We start from the raw sequence: 25,765 nt of genomic DNA, 5'->3' as shown, positions 1-25,765 counted from the left end.
TGCAAACCTACTTGCCTTTTTCTTTTATGCTTCTTCTCTCTTTCCTTTGAAAAGGGAGGGAAACAGTGCAGAAAAAGTGGAGACACGAAAACTATAAATCAAAACTGGGACATGATCAAGAGATGTAAACTTGTGTTTCTGTAGACGGGACGGTGGGAGGATTACACATGAAAAATACTAATATGATGTTCTACATCATTGCTTAAAAATGAACAATAACTTCTTGTATCCTATGATCTATTTGGTTAGTGCCCAAGAAGGGTTCTTCCTCAAAATATTTTCTATGGTGCTTGCACTGATGATTTCTTGTCAAAATAAGGTGGAGGGAAAATTGTACAGGGGGAAAGGAAGAATATTAAAGGATGGGAACAAAATCATCGAGATGGCCAGCTATTCCCATAAACTTGCCATCAGTGCCACTCTGCTTTTCTTTCTGGGAAGCTGTTGAGCTCCAACACTTTTACTCTTTACAGAACGTGGGACAATAGGCTCCCTCACAAATCTGCAGCCATGTTGGAGCACTGATCCACTTTTCCTCATAGTTTCCATAAGCTTTGATGAGGGCAAGGAACTTGGTGAGGAGGCAGCAACTTGGAAAAGGTAGAGTGGTCAGAGTCTATAACCCTCAGAGCCAAGCAGCTGAGTGTCTCCCAGTACTTCCTTGGGGAACCATATTGTCCCTTCTGTAACAGCAGACAACTTTCCTGTTCAAGTTGTGGAATATTCACGTTGATTTCCATGCTCTACCACAGGCTCATTCTGAGACTGTAACCATGTCACTTAGGCACACTGCAAGGGAGGTTAATAAAAACTCCTTTGCTTTGCACAACATGAAGTTACACGTTTCCATTTTGCTGCATATGTCCCTACCTGCTCATTGCAGGGGGGGGGGTGGACTAGATGACCTTTAAAAGTCCCTTCCAACCCAAACTATTCTATGATTCTATGATTATGGCAGGGCACAGATACTAGGCAATGGGGGCTGTATGTGCATCTGGAAAAGGTAGTGAAGGATGACTGTAACGTGCCTTGTTGGATTTCTGCTGTATATTGCAATCTGTGAATAAGAGCAGATGCAGAATTGCTACATCAGCCCACTGAATGCTGTCAGCGCTAATGGCAACATTGTGGATGCCTCTAGCTACAGTAAAGGAGATTCATGGTTAAACATTCACTTGGCATTCTTTTGTGGCTCATGCTGTAGGCCAAGCCATTGAAGCTCCCAATACAGGTTGTGTTGCTGGCTGAAGTTGTAGGATGATATTATTGGGTGGCATCATCTCAGCTTAACTCTGTGCAGAGTATTAAGTGAAATGAGCGTATGAAAATAAGCCATGTGCCACCCATTCATTTATTCTTCAGTAGGTTTGTTCTGTGGAGAGTGATGTGCCAGTCCCAGCCACTAATCACCTGTACAGTTTGGGCTGGGTCCATTTTTAATTCCTGAACTACAAAGTTCTGCCTCTATTTTTGGCAGATGAACAGTACAGCAGATGTCAAAACAGATGTGTATCATTTCTGAGTTCTGAATCCAGGGGTGGCAGCACATTATCACTAAATGGAGACTGGCTATTGCACGGAGAACTGGAATCACTGGATGGTTGCGCTCAAATTCCTCTCTTTGGTGCACATTTTAAGCTAATCAGAACAGTCTGACAAAAATCTGCCAAATTAAGGACAGGATCCAAGGTGTATACTCTTTAATATTTGCATTACAGAAGAGCTTTGAGTGCCGAGGAGATAAATGAATTGCTTTTTTATATATTTGTCACATGTACAAAAGCTTCTTCAGAAGTATTCAGGGAATATCTTACTCCAAGGTCTGCTGTGAAAACAGATGTGCAAGTTGTTTTTTCTAGCAGCCTGTATCACTTTTTTTGAGTCAAGTAGTTGTGATGAAGGTCCACCCAGTATGTGTCCTTTACCACCACAAGATTATGAATGCTTATTATGACAACTGAACTGTGTCTTGAGATGACTAACCTATGGGGTTTTTATATTTCCTTTGGAATTTCCTTTATCTCCTTCATTCATAAATGAAGTTGTCTTCTAGAGTATATTTGCACTCAAAAATGGCAGATTGGTATAGAAGAGTGTAGGATGAGATGGCGTTGCAGTTGCATGGACACTCCTAATGATGTCATCTTTGTAAACCAGCACTTATATTGTCTGCCATGTCTTATAATTTTGATTTTTAAATATTCATAAAGGAGATGTGTTAATATGTGGTCAGTTCACACAGATTGACAGATTTTAAAATAAAAGTGGGAAACCAAACAGTGCTGAAATTTGAAAGAGGGCAAGCAATCAGGAAACACAAAGTGCAATTGGAAGCAATGTATTGATAACTGTCACCAGTTTTGGAAGGACCTGCTTGTCCCCGGGTCTATTATTAGCTGCATCTTTTCTGGTTGTATTTGTTTCTTTGTCACTTGAACAACAGTAATCCTTCTCGGCCTATTTTGAGAAATGTTATTATTTACATACAGAAATTCAACTTCAGGTTGCACTTAGAGTCTCAGGTTATGCCAGGAGTTGCCCACTAGTGGACAGGTTCTGCTAATAAGCCTGTCATCATTCTGTAGTACTCTTAAATAAATGCAGAATATTTGGGAGTTAGGGATATTTTATTATTGTCTCTTCCTTTCTGCACATTACTCAGGAAAAGAAAGTCCTGTGATATCAAATGACTGGACGAATTTCTATGACCTGATCCTGGAAGAATAGGATGTTACAGTAAAACACTAGAGTAAGTTCCTAGCTAGCTGTGATAGTCACCAGGGCCACAAAGTAGATTTACCAGAAACACACACTGGCCTTGGTTTGAGTCTGCAGGAAGGATGAGGAAAGAGCCCCTTTCATGTCACCACAGTAGGCTCATCTCATCTTTCAGGCCTCCTACTACAGATTGGGAGAATGGCCCTCAGAGGTGCCTGGTTGTCTCTGCTGACCACAGCCAGGGTTAAGAACACCTTAGAGGTCATTGTTTACATTGTAGGTGGGCAAAGCTGAACAAAATAAATTCCAAAATAAATATGGCTCGACTTGATGGTAGCATCAGAGACCATGGCAGAGACTGTCATGTTTTTTTCCTTCTCTGAATCTTCTAGAAGTCCCCAAGGTGACACTTGACTATCTGTCTGAAGTTTCTGTCCTGTCCCTAATCTCCAAAGTAGATAAGGGTCTTTCAGATGAAATCAGTAGCAAACTCCCTGATGGACCTATAGGAGTCACTAATAGCTGTCTCTGATGGAGAGCTGGTATTTCCTGAAAACAGTTAGGAGTCTCCATATCCTCTTGGCACCTGTTTCATAAGATTCCCCTGACTAGGAAAACATCATCTCCAACTCTCTGTCCTGGTCCTCAGCTTTGAGACCTGCCTGAGGCAACTCACTTGTCACATATGGGTCCAAGACCAAAAGTTGGTTTTATTGTAGCTGGGCTGGGGGCAGCGCTTACAATCGTTCTTGGTGTTTTTTCTGTCTTTCAGAGGAGAATAGCCAAAACCAGCTGGAGCATAAAAGCCAATCCCAGAGAATACCTGTGGTCGGTTTCAGATTAATCTTTTGTCTTCTAAGAAAGGATAGGTTTGGTGATCTCCTTGTTTCTATACAACTACAAAAATACTTTGACTGATTATAGAAGAGCTATATTTTTTCCTTTTTTTCTTTCACTTTTAAAATCCTTTGATGTATAAGCCAAACAAATGACCCCACCTCTCCTCAACTTAGCCTGTCATTACTGACTCAGATCTCAGCCGTGTGTGAGAAAAACAGTATGTTTTAGGAAGGCTCAAAGAAAGACTGCTCATTTTTAAATGACAGTGTAGATGCATGCAATGAAACTATCGATGGTTACTAAATTGAAATTATTTTCAAGGACATATTTCCACAATGTTCATAAGGATGACAATCTTACAATTAGGTAGCATGTCTTTTTTACATGTAATACATATATACATATATTACTATCAATATGTGACAGTATATAATTAAACAATATTGTTTAATAAAAACTTTTATTAACTCAGTAGGCCTACATTATAAAACAGTATGCATTGCAGCATGCACTATAGAGCATGCACATGCATACATACATAGATAGATGCACACATGTATGCTTACACTACACATACATGTCATGCATAACCTATTCATGCACATTGTATCATATTAATAAAACAGTGCATCTGTATAAATACACAAAATATGTATTTATACATATATATAAACACAATGCATATGCAACACAGCACACACACAACCTACAATCCATGTGCTGGCACACAACAAACCAACATACTACACAGTACACTGTACACGATACAACACACAAATTCTAAAACACAGACTGCATATACCATGCTCACTATAACACAATATTACATACACCATATCCAATAAACATACACAGACACACACACAATACAAGGTATTAAATACACAGCTAGACACATCACAGCACTCGCTCAACAATAAAACCTCTTGTCTCATTTCCTACTTGGTACTGCAAAACTATCACTAGAAGCAGTACTCACAAGGAGTCGTCCCTTAAGAACAGCCTACAAAAATTCCACCTAATCCTTTTTTGACTCTGGCATTTTAATCTGCTCCAATGAGGAAAGGGTGTCGGGGTGGGGAGGGAGGTACATGTCATTCCTCCCTTCCACCAAATTCCTAAAAGCTTTACTTCACTTGAGGGTGTTTGTATTTTCTCTGGTGGAATTTTCACCCCAAGATTTCCAAGTGAGAAATTATATTATCCTGAGTTTTCTGAACCTTTTCTGTTTTATCCCCACCCACAAGAATGTCATCAATGTACTGATAGACACTGACCCCCTCCTCTGAATTGCTTCTAGCTCCTGCGCTAACACATGATGAACTAGAGTGGGGAAATGCTTATACCCTTGTGGGAGTTGGGTAAAGGTAAATTGCTGATCCTCCCAAGTAAATGCAAAGCAGTCTTGATCCTCTGTTTGCAGGGGGACCAAAAAAACCGTATCTCTAACATCCACTGTTGCCATAATCGGGTGGGCTCGTTCCTGGATTGTAGCTATAAGCTCAGCAATATTCGGTACCGCAGCTGTCAACGGACCTGTATTTGCATTAAGTCTGCGATAATCTACAGTCAATCTCCACTTGCCGTTAGGTTTTCGCACTGGCCACACCGGGGAGTTAAAAGGAGAATGGGTTGGAATCACAATACCCTGTCCCTTTAAGTCCTCTAACACAGGCGCTATTCCCTCTCTGGCCCCCAAGGGTATCGGGTAGAGCTTAACATTTGTAAGCTTTGAAGGGGGAAGCATCGGCGAGGTTTGTAACAGCCGAATATCTATTGTGTGTGCTCAACCCCCCTGGGTTCTGCTGTGGGCTGTGGGCGTAGCACTACCTGCCTCCTGCCTCTGTGGCACAGCATCTCTCCTGCGGCGTGACCCCAAAACCCCTGTGCCCTGGCCAGCAGCAAGAGCCCCTCAGCTCAGCCCTGATGGTGCAGCTGGACATGGTGCTGTTAGGCTGCTGCTTTGGGCACTCACCAGGCATCGCCTGCAGCTCCTGCATCCCCCGACACTCCTCAGATGCGGTGGGCTCTGGTGCCCCTCACCCAGGCTCAGGACTGGCTGCTCCTGGCTCCTCACTGCACTGCCATAGCACCGCCTGCAAGGACAAGAGTCCTGTGAGGACCCAGGTTCCTGCAGGGGTCAGAGTTCTGGTCCCCGATCCCAATGTCCTGACCCATGCCTTCAATGGGGGATAAACAGCCCTGGAGAGGAGACTCCATGAGCGGGGATGGGCAAAGCCATGGGGTCCCAGCAGCCCCTGCCAGGATGCGCCGAGGGGAAGAAGGGCCCCAAGCAGGAATGACTGTCAGGGGACCCCATAACAACCTTCACAGTGGGAGGGAAGATGGGGGCAGGGGGTCTGCAGGAGCCCTGTGCTGGGGACATGGGGTTTACCTGCCACTGGAAAGGGGGGACCCCAGCACTCATGATTGGGTGGCTTTGAAGACCTTGACCCCAGGCGCTCTTAGGTCATCCATGAGCTCCCAGAGCAGCAGGGCTGTCACTGAACTGGCCACCCCAAATCATACAGCTGCCTGTGCCGGGGGGGGGGGGGGGGGGGGGGGGGCGGGGCTCAGACCCAGACCCCCACCCCAGCTCTGTGCCTGGTGGGCTGTGGGTGATGGGGTTTTAGGACCAGCAGCCAGGAGCAAGCAGAGGTGACCCAGCACACCTGTGGGCCATGCACAGGCCAGCACAGTGACATCTGTCGCCACAGCAAACACACACACTTGTCAGCTCCCAGCTCAGGCTGTCACCATGCCACAGATGCCTTCTCCTGCTTCTCTGTGCACATGTGTTTTGAGTGTGCAAATGCATGAGTACCTGCTGTCAGCAGGGGCACAGCCTCACTCCTTCATGCCAGGGATGCAACAGTGCTGCGACCACTGCAAAAAATGAAACGGGAGTTGCGGGGAGGGGGCGGGGAGGTATTTTTTGACTAAAACCCACTCCTGTTCTGAAGGTGCCAGGACAGAAGCACAGAGGTGCCAGAGCCTGAGGGCCCCATGCAGCCCCAGCCAACCACCCGCTCTGGGCAAAATGCACCTGTTAAAAGCAGCAAAGCTTAAACCAATCTGAGCCAGCACTCAGCGGCTGCAGAGCAACCCCAGCCTTAGAGCTACATCTTCCCTGTTCTTTGCCATGGCAGGTAATGGATAAACCCCTGCACACACAAGCCCCAGTGAGGTGCAGATTGTCCCAGCTCTTCCACCACAGCACATTATACCCAACACCCACAGCCACAGCTGCAGGCATCTCACCCCACAGAGAAGCAGCTCCCATGGGACAGGCTCCTAACAAGGTTTGTGCAGAGGAAGCTGAGTGGGACTGCAATGCCCACACCATCACCATCACTCTCCTGCTGCTGCATTCTGTGTCTCGGTGCTAGGGACAGTCCAGGCAGAAACAGGGATGGATTCAGTGCTTTCAGGCCTCTCCAAGCACAGGCTGATGCTGTCACCAGCTCTGCATGCTGCCAGTGTTCATGGAGAGCTGAGCTGTCGGCAGCAGGCTTGGCTTTTGTTTTGTTTTATCTTCTCACTGAACTTTGTGGTCTGGTCTCATCCTAGTGTGGGTCTGCAAGAGAAAGTCTCCTTTATCTGATAACCTCCACATTGCTCTGACTGCACAGCATATGAAAGTATAACGCTGTCCTCCGGTGCTGCGGGACACCACAGAGAAATAAATAACAGGCAGGAAAACAAACTCTGCTGTTTACTGCTGGTGTTAACCAGGGAAGGGGGGATCAACCACAATCAAGGCAACCCCCCCCCCCATGGTGCATTTCCCAAGGGCCAGGGCAGCGGTGACTCCTGCCTGCAGCAGCTCCACAGGTCGCAGCAAGGACGGTGACATCTGCAGTGGGACAGGAGAGGAGGGTCAGTTAGCAGGGCCATACCTTGCCACACTGTGTGGGGGTGTGGTGTGGGGTGTGTGTCTCCCCACCACTGCTCTTCCTCTCAGGCAATGCTTTCTCCTTCCTTGAGCCCACAGCCCAGCACCCAGCTCATGGCTGTCGCTGCCAGCGTGGCAGGCCCAGCAGTTGGTCACTGACCAGGATGTTGTATCTGGTGCAGTAGAGCGTCCTCATGGCCACACTGGGCCCACACAGGCAGCACTTGTCCATGTCCCTGGCCACTTGGCACCCCAGGCAGCTGAAGGAGAAGGCTCTGCAAATACCTGCAGGACAGTGAGACATGGGCTTGGGTGCAAAGAAAGCGGAAAGTGGGGTAAGTCAGCCAGAAGTGCGGCCGTGGGAGCTGTGGCTCTTGACATCAGACAAGAGCTGCTCCACCACTGCTACCCACAAAAGTGGGGTTTGCAGCAGGGGTGATGCTGCAGAAAGAGGGGGAAAACACCAGAAACATGTCGTAAGCCAACACCAAGAACGAGGGGTACATATGTACTTACACACGCCAAAGTCAGAGCAGCAGTCCAGCAGCCCTGACTGCCACTCGCCTGCCCGTAGGGCAGCCAAAAACTGAGGCTGGACAGTAATCACGTGGTGGGAGGCCATTGCCAGCACAGTCGGGTCCCTCTGGGTGGTTTGTGGTCTGAAAGCAAAAGCCATTAGAGAAAGATGCCACAGGTGTTTCTGAGGTGGGTATGTTGCTCAGGCTGCTGCATTTGAAGACAGAGGGGGCAGCACAGGTTCCTGAGGGGTCCCCACTGCCAGGGCACTGCCACCCCCTGCTGCAAAGTGGGGGGCACAGCTCTGCTAGGAGCTGCCACTGTCCTTTGCAGCAAAGCCCTCCCCAAAGCCAGCCGCCACCAAAGGCAGCAGCACCTCATCCCCTGCCTACGCAAGTAAAATGCCTCTGTAAAAACAGAGGTCCTTCTGCTTCAGAGCCTCAGTCCTTCAAGACTTTAATCCCATCTTCTCCTCTCCAGTTCATCTTCCATCATTATCTGTTAAAATGGTATTTTTATTATGTTTGCAGTCCCAAAGCTACTACAGCTTGGTCCTAGCTTTCTCAATCTCTCAGTAGTCACCTTAATCTTTGCTTTGTTCCCTGAGCATCTCAGCCTGTTTGCCTTTGCCTTCCCCTCTCCCTTCCTCCTTCACCTCCTTTCTTAGCAGGCTTTAAGACAGTGGGTTTTCCTTGTCCCTTTCCATTACCCTAAGCCTAGTCACCAGTTCCCATCTGTCCTCCACTTGCCTGTCTGTGCCAGTGCCTCATCCTCCTCTTCCTTGGTTCCCTGGGGCCACCATGGCCCCAGAGCCCTGCTCCTGCCTATCCTTCCCCAGTGAGGGGCTGCAGCCTCTGAGAGCAGCAGAGTTCCTGTTCCACAGCACCCTCCCCAAACCCACCTGACCCATGTAATGACTTGTCCTGGTTTTGGCTGGGATAGAGTTAATTTTCTTCTAGTAGCTAGTATAGTGTTATGTTTTGGATTTAATATGAGAATAATGTTGATAATACACTGATGTTTTCAGTTGTTGCTAAGTAGTGTTTATACTAAGTCAAGGGTTTTTCAGCTTCTCATGCCCAGCCAGCAAGAAGGCTGGAGGGGCAGAAGAAGTTGGGAGGGGACACAGCTGGGACAGCTGACCCAAACTGGCCAAAGGGGTATTCCATACCATGTGATGTTCACGCCTGGTATATAAACTGGAGGGAGTTGTCCAGGGGAGGGAGCAGATCACTGCTCGGGAACTAACTGTGTGAGTGGTGAGCAATTGCATTGTGCATCACTTGTTTTGTATATTCCCGTTCTTTTATTATTATTATTGTCATTTTATTATTGTTATCATTATCATTATTAGTTTCTTCCTTTCTGTTCTATTAAACTGTTCTTATTTCAACTCACGAGTTTTACTTTTTTTCCGGATTCTCTCCCCCGCCCCACTGGGTGGAGGGGGAAGTGAGTGAGCAGCTGCATGGTGCTTAGCTGCTGGCTGGGGTTAAACGACAACATGACTCCACCTTCACCTCCACCTGTGACCCCTTCCCTCCCCGTTGCCCCTACAAGGCACGGCACCACCCTCTGCCATTCTCACTTCAGCTTTGGAGCTTTAACTAAAAAAAAAAAAAAAGGATGCTTCCATAGGAAATCCCATACAGACATACTGCCTGCCCTGTGCCCAAGCTCAGCACCACTCTGTTAAGCAGCACAGGGATGAAATGCAAAGGCTCCCATGCTCTTACAGCTGCAAGGGCTTTCTCCCACTCCCAACACACAGCCACACCCTCAACAAAGAAATCAGTGGGAAAGCAGCCTGAGCTTTGACCCCATAACTGCGGGCTGCTGCTGCTTTGCCCAGGAGGGGTCCCAGGGCAGCTCCCCGGGGAGGTCCTCACCAGCCACCACGTTCCCGCACAGCTCACGGGCATTTCCGCGATGGGCATTACGGGTGTTTAACAGAGCACCTTCCAACAGTTCGCGTCCTGCCCCTGCCCAGCTTTGACACGTTTGCCCCGCCTGCGCAGACAGCACCACTGTCTGACTGGGTGGCGGCTGGGGGGTGGTGGTGCCTGCTGAGCAGCCCTCCCCTCCCTGCCCGGGGACTCCCTGCCCTTGTGGGACAAGGGAGTGCCTGGGTTTCGGGATGCTGGGAGGAGCGAAGAGAAAAACAGGCGAAGCATTTATGTTTTAAAGCAAGGGCCGATGGCATTAATCCCTATAAATTCTGTTAAAACACTATAAAGTAAATGGGATTGCTTTCACATCAGAATTACACATTTACACAGAATTTAAGTATTAAACACAAGGAATATGGTGGAATAAATATATTACTATGCCCAGCACCCAGATGATGCTATCATCTAGCGTGTTACCCACGGCCAACACCAGAGAGATACAGGCTGTGGCATTGCATTTGTATTGACTACTGTCAAGAGGTGGCAAAGGCGTCAGTGGCTCTGCCGGCAGCTCCTGCAGCTCCCCATCATTTACAGACTGGCCCGGACACATCTCTGGTGTCAGACACAGCCTGTTGCTGTATGGCTGACCCTTGTCCCCTGCTAGTACACAGAGAGGAAAAGGGATGTTGAATTATGTTGTAAGAGGGAAGAAAGCTTGTAAAAAGTCTCCACATGATTTGCTCATGACTTTTTGCAGCTTTCTGCAGGCAGCAGAATTGTGGCTGGGCTGACCCTATCTGAGACACCGGTATCTGCTCCCATTAGGTGACAAGCAGCCTTGAAGGGCAAACTGACTGCTGGTGGGATTGCTTCAGTCACCAGCCCTCGCCAAGGGTTAAGACAAGGGTGTTTTCCTGCTGCTACTGAACAGGGCTGTTGAGCAGTAAAAATGCTGCTGTGCCCTCTCTGGGGCAAATCACACAGCTGTTGGCAAGGACTTTTGGAGTAAGCGCAGGCAACCCCACCACCCATGGGTGCAGCAGGGGCCACGGCGCCCATTGTCCCTTGCTGGACACCTCCCACCTCTGCCCCAGCCGGCTGTCCCTGCTTGTTCACGCATGAGGCCCCAGGTAATTCCCACTACCTCTGCAGCAGAGCTAACACCTCACGGCAGGCCAAAACTGCAGCCCCTGCAGAGAGCCTTGGCACAGGAGGATTTAAGAAGAAGCAGGAGCCAGGAGGGGACAGACCACGGACAGGCCGTGCAGTGGGGACGCCAGGCAGGGACAGTATGGGGGTCCCATGCAGGGACAGGGATGCCCAGCAGTAGGCAGGAATACAGGGACCACAGGGAGAAGTGTGCGCAGGAGCAGCAGCAGGAGAAGGTTTAGGAGCAGGACCCCACCAGCATCCCATGCCAAAGGAGGCGCTCCCCCACCACCAGATAACAACATTGAGAGCAGTGCACGGTGAAAATGCAGCCGAGTGGTGCTCACCACCACACACACACTGTGCCCTTTGTATGTAGGGCTGACCATGGACTTTCCCTTCCTCTCCCCAAGTACAAGTGCACCACATCCCTGTGCAGATGGAGGCTGCGGTGCAGAGCAGGCAGTAGCCTGGAGAAGCCTCCACCACACACTGATCTCCTGAGAGGTGGCCTAGGACCTGCACACCACAAACATGACGCTGAGTGCCCCAAAATCTACAGCTCCATGGCACCACCAGCGGTGTTGGAATGGCTGACAGGAACAAAATGGATCTTGAGGTGCATGCAGCCACATTTCACCGATAACCAAGGTCATAAAGCAGAATTTTGTTATGTATAGGCACATGTACATGTGCACAAACGAACAATACAGTGAAAAAGCTGCTGTCCTTTACTTCTGCTGCACACTTCTGTCAAGATGCCTGTCAGCAGCGCCCGGCATGCTCTGGTTTAGCTCTGAAGTAGTTTTCCAGGTACAAAACCTCACCTCTGTTTCCACCCCTTCCTCAGCAACACCGCTTCAGCCACCAGCAGTTTCCACAGTTTTGTACCGCAGCTGTTGCTGAAGCAAAGCCAAGGCATACATACCTGCTGAGCCACCCTTGTCTCAGGAGACACACATCCTTTTCCTGGTTCTCATCCTTTATATGCACTGGGTGCTCCCTGGCAAATGTCTGCTCCCTCTAACAGACCACACGCTGGCTTAGGTGTTGCTTTGCATAATTGCAGCTTCCCTGCTGCAAACAGATGGCTGCAAGCTTGCTGCTGCTTCTGCTGGGCTCCTGCTGACCCCCCTCATCTTTCCCTACCCCAGCATCCCACAGGCCCAGACCCCTGATGAGACACGCTGCTTTTGGTAGAGGTTTTCAGAAAAGGACAGTTTGTTTTCAGGTTCCTGTGCTGCCTTAAGCTACATGCTGCTAGAGGTGCAGTGCCTTTCCTTCATTAAGCCTGAGCATCAGCAAGAACTGACCATAACTCCACTGGGTGACACAGGCGCTGCCTTGAGGTACAGCTACAGAAATCATACCACGCTGTGCTCGGATGAGACGGCTGCATGGTATTTCTTCTCTCCCCTTCTCCACGTTCCTGGCCTTTACTTCTCTTAGGCTAAAAATGCAGTTTTCTGTATTTCCAGGGATCATCCACAGGACTGTCTGGGCCATCTGGGGTTTAGGCAGGTGGGAGTGCCACCACACAGACCCACCCCACAGCACTGACAGTGCCTCTACCTGCTGTTATGGAGGCACGCACAATCAAATCCAACAGGTGTTAAAGCTCAGATTTATTCTTCAGTAAAAAGTTAGTTAGAACTCCGGTAACATTTGTAAACCACAGGCTCAATGATGTAAGGGGAATTAGTACTACACAGCCGACTTAAGAATCCTTAAGATTTAAAATGATGACTCAAAATGCACATATCACCTAAAAGATGAGGGCTCTCAACCTTGAGGAGTTACCTAGGGTGGCGTCCCGACCCAAGGGGGAGTCCCCGACTGCAGACCCGCTGCTCCGAGGAGGACTGATTCCAACATGACCCCATTTATACCCTTGTCGAATCTGATCCGTGGTCATTTTAATCCCTATTGCCAAAAGGTCACTTCAGTGTACCTAGAGCATTGCGATGATTGGTCAGTTCAATTTTCAACCTGCAGCCTCTAGGGTTTGGGGCTTTTTTCCCTCTCCTCCCTGCCTGGGGGGTGGGGGGAGGGGTGTACTGCCACACAATCCACCATTCGACTGCTTTCCTTGGAGTGGTGGTACGGTCACCTCTTGCCTCCAAAGTTAAAAGGGAGCGCAGTCTGATGAATTTGAAGGAGTTCATTGTAGGTCATCATTCCATTCTGGTCTAGAATTGAAGTGGAATATCTGACACAGGAATATCCAGCACACGAACAGGTCCTAAGGGAGTATACTTAACTGTTAATACAGACTTCGCTACCACGTTTGACACAACTTATTGCAATACAGATAACAATAATCATAACTACAAGCATTATTAAAGATTGGAGAAGGCTGGTCATCCACCCCATCAAAGAAAATCCAAACATATCAAAACCTTTCCCAGCCAATTAGTCCCTGGTGCAGAAGCAACTGCCTCTGAGTCTCTTGCCACTTTCTTTTGTTGATTTGATCTTGAAGCTACATTGACACATTTGGAGTGAACACAGCAGTCGTCCATTGACAGGTTCAAAACTCCACATACATCCTTCTCTTTCAGTAGCATCAAATCCAATACAGCTAAATTTTGGACAGTCATTTTACCAGTATGTTGTAACTGATTGTTCAAGAGTCCCAAACTGTCAGATGTAACATTGGCTAAAGTTGATAGTTGTAAACTCAGTTCTAGAATGCACTATTGGTGTTCCCTTGGGTACCATACGCAGTCACGCCCGTGGAATTTCAGGGCATGGTGTAGTACCATTCCAACTCCACCCCGTGATCTCATGCGTTAGTTGGAGGATATAGTCACATCTGGTGTTCCATACCAAACTAGCATTTATCACACCTGGTGACCAACTATAAACAACATGAGTATAACCTCCTCCCCCATCCAATTTGAACCTCCAACTATAATTGTTACATTGCTCCCACGTGAGCTCAAGGGCTCGCGATATATTGATATCCATCATTTTTGCCACAACATCGTCATCCAGATCTTCACCATCCACGCCTGCCACCATCATCACTACCAGTAGAAGCACTGGAATGGCTCATTTCTTCACTGTCCTGTAAGAAAGCACAAACTAGGCCTCGGTCTTAAAGCCAGGTCACAGGGTTAGAAGTCCAGGATTATCCACCGGGCACTGATGTGGTGAGTCTTTCTGCTCCCGTCTAAGGCTTCCCAGGCATACAAGCCTCTGGGTTTTGCTAAGGTCATAGGAACAATACCAATGGAGGGCAGTTTCACCTTGACAGGTTGGCCCACGTATGTCCCCAGTAGGAACTGGCATCTCTGATCCTCTGGTATAAAGTCATTGCCCCTTAATGGTACTGTAGGACAAAATGCTCGAATTTTTGGACTTCCATAATTCCCCATCTGCTGATAAAGAGCCTTATATACACATTCCTGTGGGTCCAAGACGAATAAGTTCAGAATTCTTAATTGATATAGGAGCCCAAATTAGTGTTTTAAATGAACAAAGTTTAACATTTTAAATGAATTTCCCCATTAACAGTAAAAACTGCCTGTGGTAATCATGTGTCTCACGCCATAACTGGGACATCAGCATGTTTTTTGATCAATCCATTGGTTTGCTCAACTATACCATTAGCTTGGGGGTAATATGGTTGTGTGAAACACCCATTTGATGCCTTCTCCTCACGCCCAGTCTTGCACCACTGTGGCTGTAAAATGCAACCCATTATCACTTTGAATACATTTGGGAATAGGTAGAATACCAAACCATTCTCATAAAACCTGGACTGTCTGGTGTCCAGTAGCTGTGCCAAAAGCCGTCGCCATAGACAATCCTAATACTACCTCCACTCCTACCAAAACGTATTTCCTCCCATGGGATGGTTTCAGAGGACCAATGTAATCAACCTGCCATGTGCTCCAAAGAGCCTTGCCTTGTCTGATATGCTGGGCTGGGGCTCGATTTGGGTGATTAGCCTTAAGCCTTATTCAGCATTGCGGATAAGCTGTGAGAATTGCTTCACAGGTTTTCATAGACACTGGCCAACCCCAAGACAGGCATTCATAATAGAGATCTGCTTTCCCTGAGTGGCCTCGCTTGATATGGTACCATTCAGCTAGTCTATCCGAATCTTCCTTCTCACTGGTGACCATCCTGATTTGGGCCACGTGGTCCACCTGCTGATTCCATTTCGCAGCTGGGGTTCTATCCCAAGCATGTCTCTTCACCCATCCCACCTTTAAAGCTCAGGACCTCCCTATTGCCTGGAGACATTGCCAGTCCTCTGTCCTCCACACTTTTGCACGACCTACTTCCCACTTACTAGATTCCCACTGACATATCCACTCTGTAGCATCCTTAAAGGTCATGTAAGACCATGGTAGCACCATTCTCTACAGCCAGTAATAAAGCCTGTAGTTCTCCTACTTGTGTGCTACCTTCACCCTCTTCCTTGACTGCCTTTCCCAGTAAAAATTTCCAATGCCACTGCTTTATATTGCCATTTTGATCCCACTCGATGGGCAGATGCATCTGTGAACTACACTCCTTGCATATCTGAGCCTGCCACAAATTCGGGTGCCTCCTCAATTGGAGAAGGTTTATAAGGTCGACACAACAAGGTTGGATCAGGGTTCACAGGTTGCTGTAGTTCGAAAACCTTAACCGGACTCTCCTTTAGTGGGAGCAATTGGTTTATCCCTTCTAGGTGTGCATACCATTTCCTAACTGTGGCCTTTTGGGCTACTCCCTCCGGAGGAGGTGACCCATTGAGGACTGAATTTAAGAGAGGGAAAGGACCGTGTACTATAACATCCTGTGACGTACGCAGCTTTTCAGCCTCCTTAACCGCTCTAGTGAGGGAAATGACCCTCTTTTCCCAATCTGAATATCGTTGCTCAGTCTCCTTAAATGAAGTGGAAGAGAATAATAAAGGCCTGGCTGGTCCTTGCGTCCCTTTTGAAACATGCCACAGTACGAGGCATGTGCAGCAAATCCCCATTCCACCCTTAATGGATCTCGTGGGTGCAACAAGGCCTAGTCTCTGATAAGCCTTAAGCTCATCTTTCAGAGTGTTAAGGGCTTCCGTATGTTGCAAAGTCCAATCCCATTTCCTATTCTTTTGGAGCAAGTCATAGAGAGCGCAGGCAATCACTGAAAACCCTGGTATATGTTTTCTCCAGTAGCCCGAAGTACCTAACAGCTGTTGTAATTCCATTTTATTGCCTGGAGTCTGTCTCTTTTCAATAGCTGATAGAGTGTCGTCAGGTACCACAACTGCTCCACCATGCTCCCAGGAATTTAATTTCTTGTCCAGGACCTTGACATTTAGAAGACAGAACATCTAGCCTATTCTTGACTAACAGATTCCAGATGGCCTTGGCCACTTGCCCTACCTGTTCCTTGTTATCCCCACTGACTAGGATATCATCTATATATTGATATATGTGAACACCTGATGGTACTTCCACAGCATCAAGGAGCTTGCCTAAAGTGTTGTGAGCAATAGTGGGGGAATGCCTATATCCCTGGGGAAGTTGATTAAAAGCGTATTGTGTCCCCTCCCAAGTGAAGGCAAACTGGGGTTTGTCCTCTTCCCTTAGGGGAACCATAAAAAAACATATGCTTGACATCTAAAGCATCCATCCATGGGTGGGCTGCAGCATGTATTGCTGTTACTTGAGGTCATACTTGGAACAGCAGCAGTTAATGGTGGTGTATTACTGTTCAATCTCCTATAATCAATTGTTAGTTGCCACCTCCCATCTGGTTCATGGACTGGCCAAACAGGAGAATTATAAGAACATGTGCGACTTAGGATGTCTCTTTTCTCAAGGTCGTTAATTACTTCCGAAATGCCCTGTTTGGCAGCAGCTGGCAACAGGTATTGAGAGACATGGGTTACTTTAGATTGCAGTAACACAGGAGCAACCTGCAAGGTTCTTACGTGGGTCACCTCTGCCCTCAAAGCTCCACACCCTGCCATTGGGTAGGTACCGTTGTTTGCCTGCCAGCACACCATATCCCAGTATATCTCCCTCACAGGGGCTCAGAGCCACTTCCACAGCCGTCATTCTCTTTTCCCCAGGTAGCCAGAGTTGGTTCGAGCTATAGGACACTTTTCTGTCGCCCCGTCACTCCTATGTTTATAGCCTCTGTCGATGGTTTAATTCCCAGCTCACTAGCTTGTCGTTCGTTTAAAACACTAATTTGGGCTCGTGTATCAACTAAGAATTCTAAACTCATCAGTCTTGGGCCCACAGGAATGTGTATATAAGGCTCCTTATCAGCAGACCATTGGCAGGTATTCACCATGCGGATTGGGCGGCCTGAACCCCAAACCGCAGCTCCTAGTTTTTTAGCCCTTCCAGTTCCTCTCGCAGTGCCGCGAAAGGGTTCAGTCTCTCTTCCCGAGGGGGGCGGGGTTGCTGGCGCTTCCCTTGGGTCTCTAACTTTCCCCTCCAGCAATCCCACCCCCGGATGCCGCCGGCGGACTGCCCGTGCAGCACGGCTCGGGCTGCCCCCCGTGCCGCTGCCTTCCGCCAGAGAGCGTCCCTTCCGGGATCGTAGTTGCGACCCGACCGACCGCCAGTTCGAGACCGCTCGGGGCGGGGTTTGCAACCGGCTGGCCGGACCTTCCTGCTGCCCTCCGCGCCACCGCTCTCCTCTGCTCGCGAACTACTACGCTGTGGTGTCCTTCCGCCCAAGTCATCCGGTGCGCGGGCGGCCTTTGGGGGTTCTGCTGGTTGCGCTCAATGGCCCCCTGGATTCCTCCTCTGAGGGACTGGTTGTGTACCTTTAAAGCATCCGGCAGACCTCTAATAAAGGGTCTAAGGTGGCGGGGGTCCACCGGGGCAGTCATCGGTATCCCTTGCTGCCCTCTATCGTACATGGCCCGAACACAGGCGGTTTTTTGTACTCCCTGCGTTAACTCCGACAGTCCCTTTACCCGGATAGTAACAGGTTCTCCCCTCTCCCTGGGGTCCACACCCCCAGCCCCATAGGCTCCTCGGGACGTTATCGACTGATCACCCGCCGGTCCAGCACTCAGAAACACTCCCGGTCCCCAGTAACCTCCCGCTTCGTCATCACTCAACAATATCTGATCTCCCCCCGTTAAAGAAACTCTCCACAAACACTCAGTTTCGGTTTCGCCCGACTTGCGCGAAAACTTAGCTTGTAACTCGCCGAGTTTGGGTCCCGACCAAAGCGTTGTGGGAATAGTGGTTTGGGGGCTCCCACCGTGCGGACCCGTGTGCCTTTCTGTTTTAATAAGGGGTTGCACGTCCCTTTCCTGTAATTCCTCTCCCTTTTCAGAGCTGTTTTCATCAGAGTCTCCCCAAATGTCCCCATCCCAATCCTCAGGGTCCGTACCCAGATTAACTTTTGGATTTGGGTAATCCTGGGGGGCTTTTTTGCTTGTGCTAGCATAATTTCAATCTTTTGTTCCACTAGATGCGTCTGCTCCCTAGCCCATTCTAGGGGAAAGGGCTACAGCCGTGCTTCCATAATAATTCCTCTATTAACACCATCCTGCCGACTACGCCAATTTAAAGTGTTAAGGAGGCACGCACAATCAAATCCAACAGGTGTTAAAGCTTAGATTTATTCTTCAGTAAAAAGTTAGTTAGAACTCCGGTAACATTTGTAAACCACAGGCTCAATGATGTAAGGGGAATTAGTACTACACAGCCGACTTAAGAATCCTTAAGATTTAAAATGATGACTCAAAATGCACATATCACTCACCTAAAAGATGAGGGCTCTCAACCTCGAGGAGTTACCTAGGGTGGCGTCCCGACCCAAGGGGGAGTCCCCGACTGCAGACCCGCTGCTCCAAGGAGGACTGATTCCAACATGACCCCGTTTATACCCTTGTCGAATCTGATCCGTGGTCATTTTAATCCCTATTGGCCAAAAGGTCACTTCAGCGTACCTAGCGCATTTCGATTGGTCAGTTCAATTTTCAACCTGCGGCCTCTAGGGTTTGGGTTTTTTTTTTTCCCTCTCCTCCCTGCCTGGAGAGTTTCGTTTTCTGTTGGGCGGGGGGGCGGGGGGATGTACTGCCACACCTGCCCTTTACAAGGCTTGTGGTGAAGGTGAAGGCAGAGAGGGGAAAAAAAAATAAAAATCATATTTTCCTTAAAGAGTGAAGCTGGGGGAGATTTGTAGGGATCAAAAATCCTTTAGCATCTCTCAGAGAGTAGTGGAGAGAGGGTGGATGTAACCTCTGCCCTTTGGACGGAGAGCAAGCATATCGATAACAGCCCAGCGCAGGCAGGCGTGCTCTGCCTGGCCGTGGTCGGGAGGTGGCAGGGTTTGCCCACGGAGAGGACTTGGCCAGCCCACGACCCAACCAGGTTTTTAATCGCAGGCGGGTGGGAATTCATGCTCAGAGTCCGTGGGGGAGCATGTCTCTGCAACGCAGGAGGTGGGCTGGCGCCAGGCAGCCCCAAATCCCCATGGCTTTATGTTCAGAAAGGTGGGACTGGCCAGCAGCCCCAGACGGCCATCCGGGCCACAGCAGCAGGCACAACTCTGCACTCGGTGGCCTGCAGCCACCACCTGCCTGTGGGAAGCCCCAGCCCCCCACAGGTGGGGTCGTCTACCCGGTGTGCGAAACGCCAATATACACACAGAGCAGAGGTATTTTATGCCAATTCATGTTTGCACAAAGATGGGGGCTAGGTAGTAATCCACAAAGCTAGCACACCTCATACCTAAAGGGGCAAGCAATTTATACAGTTCAGTTATATATTCAATTTCCAAAGTTATTCCCCAAAACTATTACTGGTAGTCGCTTATCTAGTACAGTTTCTATTGGGTTAAAGTTTCCTTGCTTCGAATTAAAGGTAGTGTTCTTTTATTCTACAGTGCATGCTCAAGGAGAGTGGGGGGGTTAAGTCTTTTGGTCTTGAATTGAGTCGGTGGTTGTGATCTCCCCCTGCCACCTTTACCTTTCCTCCGGTTATCAAAGATTTTTGCTGACTTCATGCCTATTAGCAATTTTTCAACTTTTCCGCACCTCCTGGGGTAGGATGTTCCCTTCTTATCAGTCTTTTATTTCTTCTTCAGGGGCACAGTCGTTAGCAAGGCATGCCTTGTGTATACAGAGGATATCTTATTTCACAAGACCTTTGTGGTCTTCTTAAGTACATCACTCCTTAAGTACATCACCTGTGAAGTACATCATTTCTTAAGTACATCAGGAGCAGAAGTCACTTTTCCAAATTTTACAACTTGGATGAGCAACACCAACTCCTCCTATGTATGTTTAAAAGCTTTCTAAAAGCTGAGCAAATAACAAAATGCTAGTGAAAATCTTTCTCTGCAGCGGCCACAGGGAAATCTCAGCTGCACCAGGGGCTGCTGAGATGGACAGAGAGGGAGAAGGATGGGTGCTCTCAGGTGGTGCAAGAGTGACACACACGGAGGCAGGAAGGCAAACTCTGCTGTTTACTCATGAGATTACTCAAGGAAGGGAGAATCAACCATAATCTAGGCAAACACCCCATGGTGCATTTTGCAACAGCCAGGGTAGCAGCAACTCCTGCCCGCAGCAGCTCTGCAGGGTGCAGTGAGGATGGCGGCATCTGTAACGGGATGGGAAAGGAGGGTCAGGGAGCAGGACCGTGCCTCGCCACACTGTGTGTGTCCCCCTAGTCCTGCCCCCCTCCCCCCAATCCTGCACAAGGTTCCCAGCATCATTTTGCTGCAGGACAAGTCACTCTTGTCACCTGTCCATGGCCATTTCCCCGCTACAGCAGCCCTGTGTCTTCCATCAGGCATTGGCAGAAGAAGAGACTCCAGGAACCCACTTGGCTCTCCGCAGCAGTGGCTTTCTAAACCAGGACCAGCACACCCAGCTTACCAGAATATGCGTAGCTCCCTCCTCCGGTTGATGTCTCTCTTAATTTGGCAAACAGAGCACATGGGGCACCACAGAGTGACACAGAAGTCAGAGCAAATGGACCCCTGTTAGGAAGAAATCGGTTAGGGACATAGGTTTCCCAAAAGGCACATTTCAGCCAAGAAAAGGTTAATCATGTTCCAACTAGCGGGTACTTGGGAGGCTGGAGTATCCCCGACACTATGGAAAGTAAGGAGGGAGCCCTTTCTGCAGGCTGCACATAGCTACTTATCTTTCAGCTTCTGAGGTTAAGACTTGGGGGGAAAACGAATACAGAAAGAGACAGTTTGGGAAAACTGGACTTGGGCCCCCATGGTTTGCGCTGGGGATGGCACTAAGCCCTGGTGGGAAGAAACCATTTCACATATGTACTGTATGCAAATAACCACCTTTCTCCTGCATCTGATTATGGATCTTTATCTATGTAACCAACTTAATCTATTCTTTAGTCTGCCCACAATTATCTCAAATCTTTCCCATCTTTCAAAGATTGGGGATGGCAACGGGAAGCAGCAGCCGAGGCTCTGTGAGCCACTGTGGTCAGTGGCAGCTGAAGGCAGGACATGTGCCCCCTGTGAAGGGTGCTGGGAAGGAGCTGTTTCTGGTTAATGTGCATTGTTGGACACCAGTCCAGGGATCAGCATGTCCAAGGGCATCCCAACCCCTGTCCTGTGCTCCTGGCATCATGCAGGATACAAAAGTGAAAAAAAGGGCAAGCAGAGAGCACTGCTGCCCTGCGCTCATCCCTGATACACAGAGTGAGGCGCCTCGGGGTCACCTTGTCTTTCAGCCTTGCAGCATGGTGAGGGAGCAGGTTAACCACTGACCGGGATGTTGTATCTGGTGCGGTAGAGGGTCCTCATGGCCACACTGGTCCCGCACAGGCAGCACTCGTTCATGTCCCCAGCCACTTGGCAGGCGAGGCAGGGGAAGCAGAACGCCCCGCAGCAGCCTGGCAGGGGGAGAAACACAGCAGCGGGTGAGGCTCTGCCTACCCACCCAGCACTGCCCGCATTGGGGGAGGAACTGGGAGGACAAGGCTACATGGCTGTAGCTATCGCACCACCGACCCGAGCGGCAGGGGCAAGAAAAGTGTCCCAAAGAGGGCATGGGATCGACCGCAGCACATCACTGCTGACAGCTTAGAGACGGGACCGCCCAAGGCACTCACAGACGCTGCAGTCGGTGCAGCAGTCCATCAGCCCTGTCTGCCACATGCTGCTAGAGACAACGGGCACAGCCATGCCGTACTGCGGCTGGATCGTCACAACAGATGGGGTGGCCATTCCTAGTTGCTCTTCTGAAAGAGATGGGAGGGGAACGGTACAGTTAGTTAGTGAAAGAACTGTGGTTGGTCTGATTCCCCAACTGAGCTCATCACCATTGCTCTTCAGCAGGTGGTCTTTCGCCCAGCTCCCTTGCTGCTGCTGGAGGTGACGAAGTGTAACCAAATCTTACCTGCATTTGTGTCTTTTCAAGGTGTTTGCATTTTCTGCCATTTTGTCCAGCCTTCAAAATAGCATCAGGCCATTGATGTTCCCCACTCCACCCCAGAAAGGCTTCGCTAGCGCTTAGACACAGTTCACCAATTTCCCTTGTGCCAAGCAGGGCTGGGCGGTGAACCTAGGCTAAAGCCAGTGACTTGGGCATTTAGGTTGTTGAACCTGGCATATTTTACACAAGATTACTTTGGCATGCGGACAAAGCATGCAGGAAGCGGCTGTGGTCTCGCATTTCCTTGTAATTCCAGGCTCCATGTAAGTGAGATACTGTAGAAAACTAGTATGTCTGGTTTCTTGTCATAGAGAGCCAGAAAGGCAGAAACTCAACACTATATCCCAAGTCTGAACCCCAGTCCTTGCCTTCCTACAGTTAAGCAATCAAGTAAACCTTGAAAACCAGTAAAGCCTCAGGTCTAAAAAAAAAAAAAAAAAAAACCAAATCTCTGTGCTCCTCCTATTCACCCAGCCAAGCAAAAGACAGCACAAAACTTTCTCAGATAACAATTAAAAGCAAGTTTTGCCCTGAAGTCAAGTTCTTCTAGTTATGCACAAACAGAAGAAAGGGGAAGGGGAAAAAAAAAAACCCACACCTGCCTGCTCACATTTGTTAAGACTTTTTGCTACAAATCGGGGTTGGTTGTTGTTTGGGTTTTTTTTAATTCCCTTCTTAGAAATCGCAGCGTGGCAAAGGCAGCACTATGCTGCTGGGTGGTCAGGCTCCTCCCCGCGCGGCCCCCGAGAGCTCCAAAGCCAAGAACAGAAACTGAAACGAAGTGCGCGGTGCTGCGCGGGGTGGGGGTGGGGCACCCTCCCTCTCCACCCTCTGGGGCAACGCACGATCCTCCACAAATCTCACTCCTGGCTCCACCTGGCAGCACATGCCAGCCTGCGAGCCCGGCGTGAATGCAGCCAGAGGCACCATCAAGTTCATGTCCAGAAAGAAACTGTGAGCGTGCATTGCCTCCTAGCGCTTCCCTCTGTCGACCCACGGCAATAGTACCGACGCATGGTAAATCTCCACTTTCTACACTTAAACAAATGCACCTTATTCTGTATACGAGTATTATTCACATGCTTTCTTCTCTCTTAGCTGCAAACATTAATGAAGAAATTGCGACATTAAGGTGCTTGACACCAATAGCACACCCCATTGAAAAGGATAGCAAATACACAGGGAGACCGGGCAGCAGCATATAAAAGCACCCGACATCCAAGCTTCTGGCAGGAGAGCAGCTACTTCCAGCACATCCTCAAAGCCTACCAGAAAACACATAGAGCTAAGCAGCCTTGCTAAGAGGAGTTTGGTCTTGAGAATCCATGTAGACAAGAGAGAGCCCAATTTAAACAAAGAGCAAAGTAGCAGCCAGATTTCTTTAATGCAGTTATACAGTTCTGGTAGCAGGAGAAGGCAGCCAAGGCATAGTAACCTCTCCGTAATCCAGCTTTTGTGTATAGCTTTTTAAAAGTCCGTGTCCCCCCCCCTCCCCCCCAGTAGTATTTGCCTTATATTTTGCTTAAATTATGTGCTGAGCAGGAAAAAAAAAAATCTCTACTTTTGCACTATTATTCCACTCTTCCCAGGCTAACAAGTTTTTACTATTTCCATGCTTTAAGAGAACCAACCTTCTGGCGAGCAGCCTGTGTCAGTGCAGTCTTCCTTGCTGCCCAGGGTCCTGCACAGAGAGGCTCTGGGGAAGATGAAACTAAACTTTCTCACTCTTGGAAGGCTTTTATTGGCAGCCAGCAGTGAGCAAGCATAATGGTGGGAGGTAACTGGAAGGGGAGGTCAGGAGCTGTGCCCTGTCTGTACAACTACAGGCTTAACGCACATGCAGAGAGCAACATTTTTTGCTTTTTCCTTTTCCCAGAATTAAATCATAGACTGCTATTCATCTTTTTTAAAAATGGTTCCATGTATATTGTCTTATTCCCTGAACTCTGTCTACATGTGGTTGTTGTTCAGGGGGGAACAGCTCTGAATGATGTGCATTTGTTGGGATAGACCTTTTTCCAACATTTTTCCCCAAAGAAAAAGCATACTTGTCAGATCCTAGACCAGACTAAATGAAGAGCACCTCAGGGTGCTTCACTCTGAGCTTTCTTCCCCTTTCCTCAAGGAAAAAGCTTTAGATGAAGGGGTCATACAGATCGGCTTGCTTTCACAACCAGGCTTGGGCAATGGGTGGGGTGGGCAGCGTGGCAGCGAAAGGGGGCCGTGGCAGGAGCTCCTGGGTGGCTGAAATGTCCCTGCATCGCCCAGAACAGCCCTTGCCCCAGTCTGCTTGACGCAGGGGGCAAAACAGGATGCTCTCAGTCAAAGCCAGCAACAGTTAAACCCATCTGCATCAGGGGGTGGCTCCCTGCAGGTCAGCACCCTGTGCCATGACACTGTGATGGGGGGGAGCCCCAGCCCTGACCGTCCTCCTCCACTGTCATTCAGAGCTGGATAAGGAGGCAGCAGGATGCAATGGTACCTTTCCTTTTAGTCCTTTCCTCCATCTGCAGTAACTGTGCTCCCTGCTCCTTCTTAGGGATGCGTTTGGGTTTTCATTTCTGAGTTAGTAAATACACCCCATGTGGAGGCTTTCTATAAAAATTAGGCTGATTCCTTAAGTGCTTGTCACAAGCCATGCAGCCCAGCTATTGTAAAATTAACTGAGTCCTTACCATACATGTATCCATTTCCCTCTACGAGATACTAATATTTACTATTTCTTCCCTAACATGCCCCAAGCATTTAACTGCACACACTCTGTGCAAGTCACTGACAGTTCTGGATGCACTTCCACATTTCACAGAGAAGCTGTGACACCAGGACAGTGGTTTTTGTTTCCCAGCATCATGCACAGAGTGTGCAGAGAGCAGAGTGGGTCTGAGCAGCTGCTTGCCCAGCAAGGCAAGTTCAAAACATCCCACGTGAAGTGCTAATGGTGTGTTCCCCTTCTCTCTTGCCATCGAGAACGGGGGAAGAAGTTTGAGTTAAACTGTAACTTACGAGGTTTGTCAACAGGCCAGGATTTACGGTGCAATTAGGTGGAGCCTTTTACCAATAGTGCTGCTGAGATAACAGTGAGCTGTGCCCTGAATTACTCCCCTTGACTTCCAACAGCTCCAAAGTTTAACTGCAGCTGTCCCTGCTTTATGACGGGGCTGCCTGGCTGACCCCTGGCTGGATCACACACATTTGTTTTTCAAAAACATTGCAAGAGGTTGCAGGAATTCAGGTTTGCAAAAAGTTGTTCAGAAGATGCTTTCTGGAAGAGGATATACCTGATATCCCACCAGCTGGCTATATTAGGCTCATACAAAATGCCAGCTAGCCTAGGAGTCCGCTGGGGAGGGAGGAAGGGAAATGGGAAGCTGA

At 48.8% G+C, this 25,765-nt stretch overlaps 1 protein-coding gene across 4 annotated transcripts; it reads right to left on the bottom strand.

Moving 5' to 3' along the window:
* Window positions 1-7,256: 7,256 nt before the first annotated feature.
* PLAC8 (placenta associated 8) lies at window positions 7,257-24,452 on the bottom strand. 4 transcript variants are annotated; one of them, XM_052772633.1, is made up of 5 exons: window positions 24,025-24,452; window positions 22,071-22,199; window positions 21,727-21,851; window positions 20,861-20,964; window positions 7,257-8,112 (listed from the first exon to the last, which is right to left on the bottom strand). In XM_052772633.1, coding segments are annotated over exons 2-5 (345 nt in total). In that variant the 5' UTR covers window positions 22,186-22,199; window positions 24,025-24,452; the 3' UTR covers window positions 7,257-8,111. The 4 variants fall into 4 exon arrangements, with proteins under 4 accessions (XP_052628593.1, XP_052628584.1, XP_052628562.1 ...); XM_052772624.1 differs by lacking the exon at window positions 7,257-8,112 and adding an exon at window positions 20,427-20,582 and having other exon boundaries at window positions 24,025-24,448; XM_052772602.1 differs by lacking the exon at window positions 7,257-8,112 and having other exon boundaries at window positions 20,857-20,964; window positions 24,025-24,451.
* Between the last annotated feature and the right edge of the window lie 1,313 nt (window positions 24,453-25,765).

This window comes from Harpia harpyja, chromosome 2 (assembly GCF_026419915.1).
Source record: "Harpia harpyja isolate bHarHar1 chromosome 2, bHarHar1 primary haplotype, whole genome shotgun sequence".
Lineage (NCBI taxonomy): Eukaryota > Metazoa > Chordata > Aves > Accipitriformes > Accipitridae > Harpia > Harpia harpyja.
Note: the sequence above shows the minus strand (reverse complement) of the source record. Positions and strands in the feature narration are given on the sequence as shown.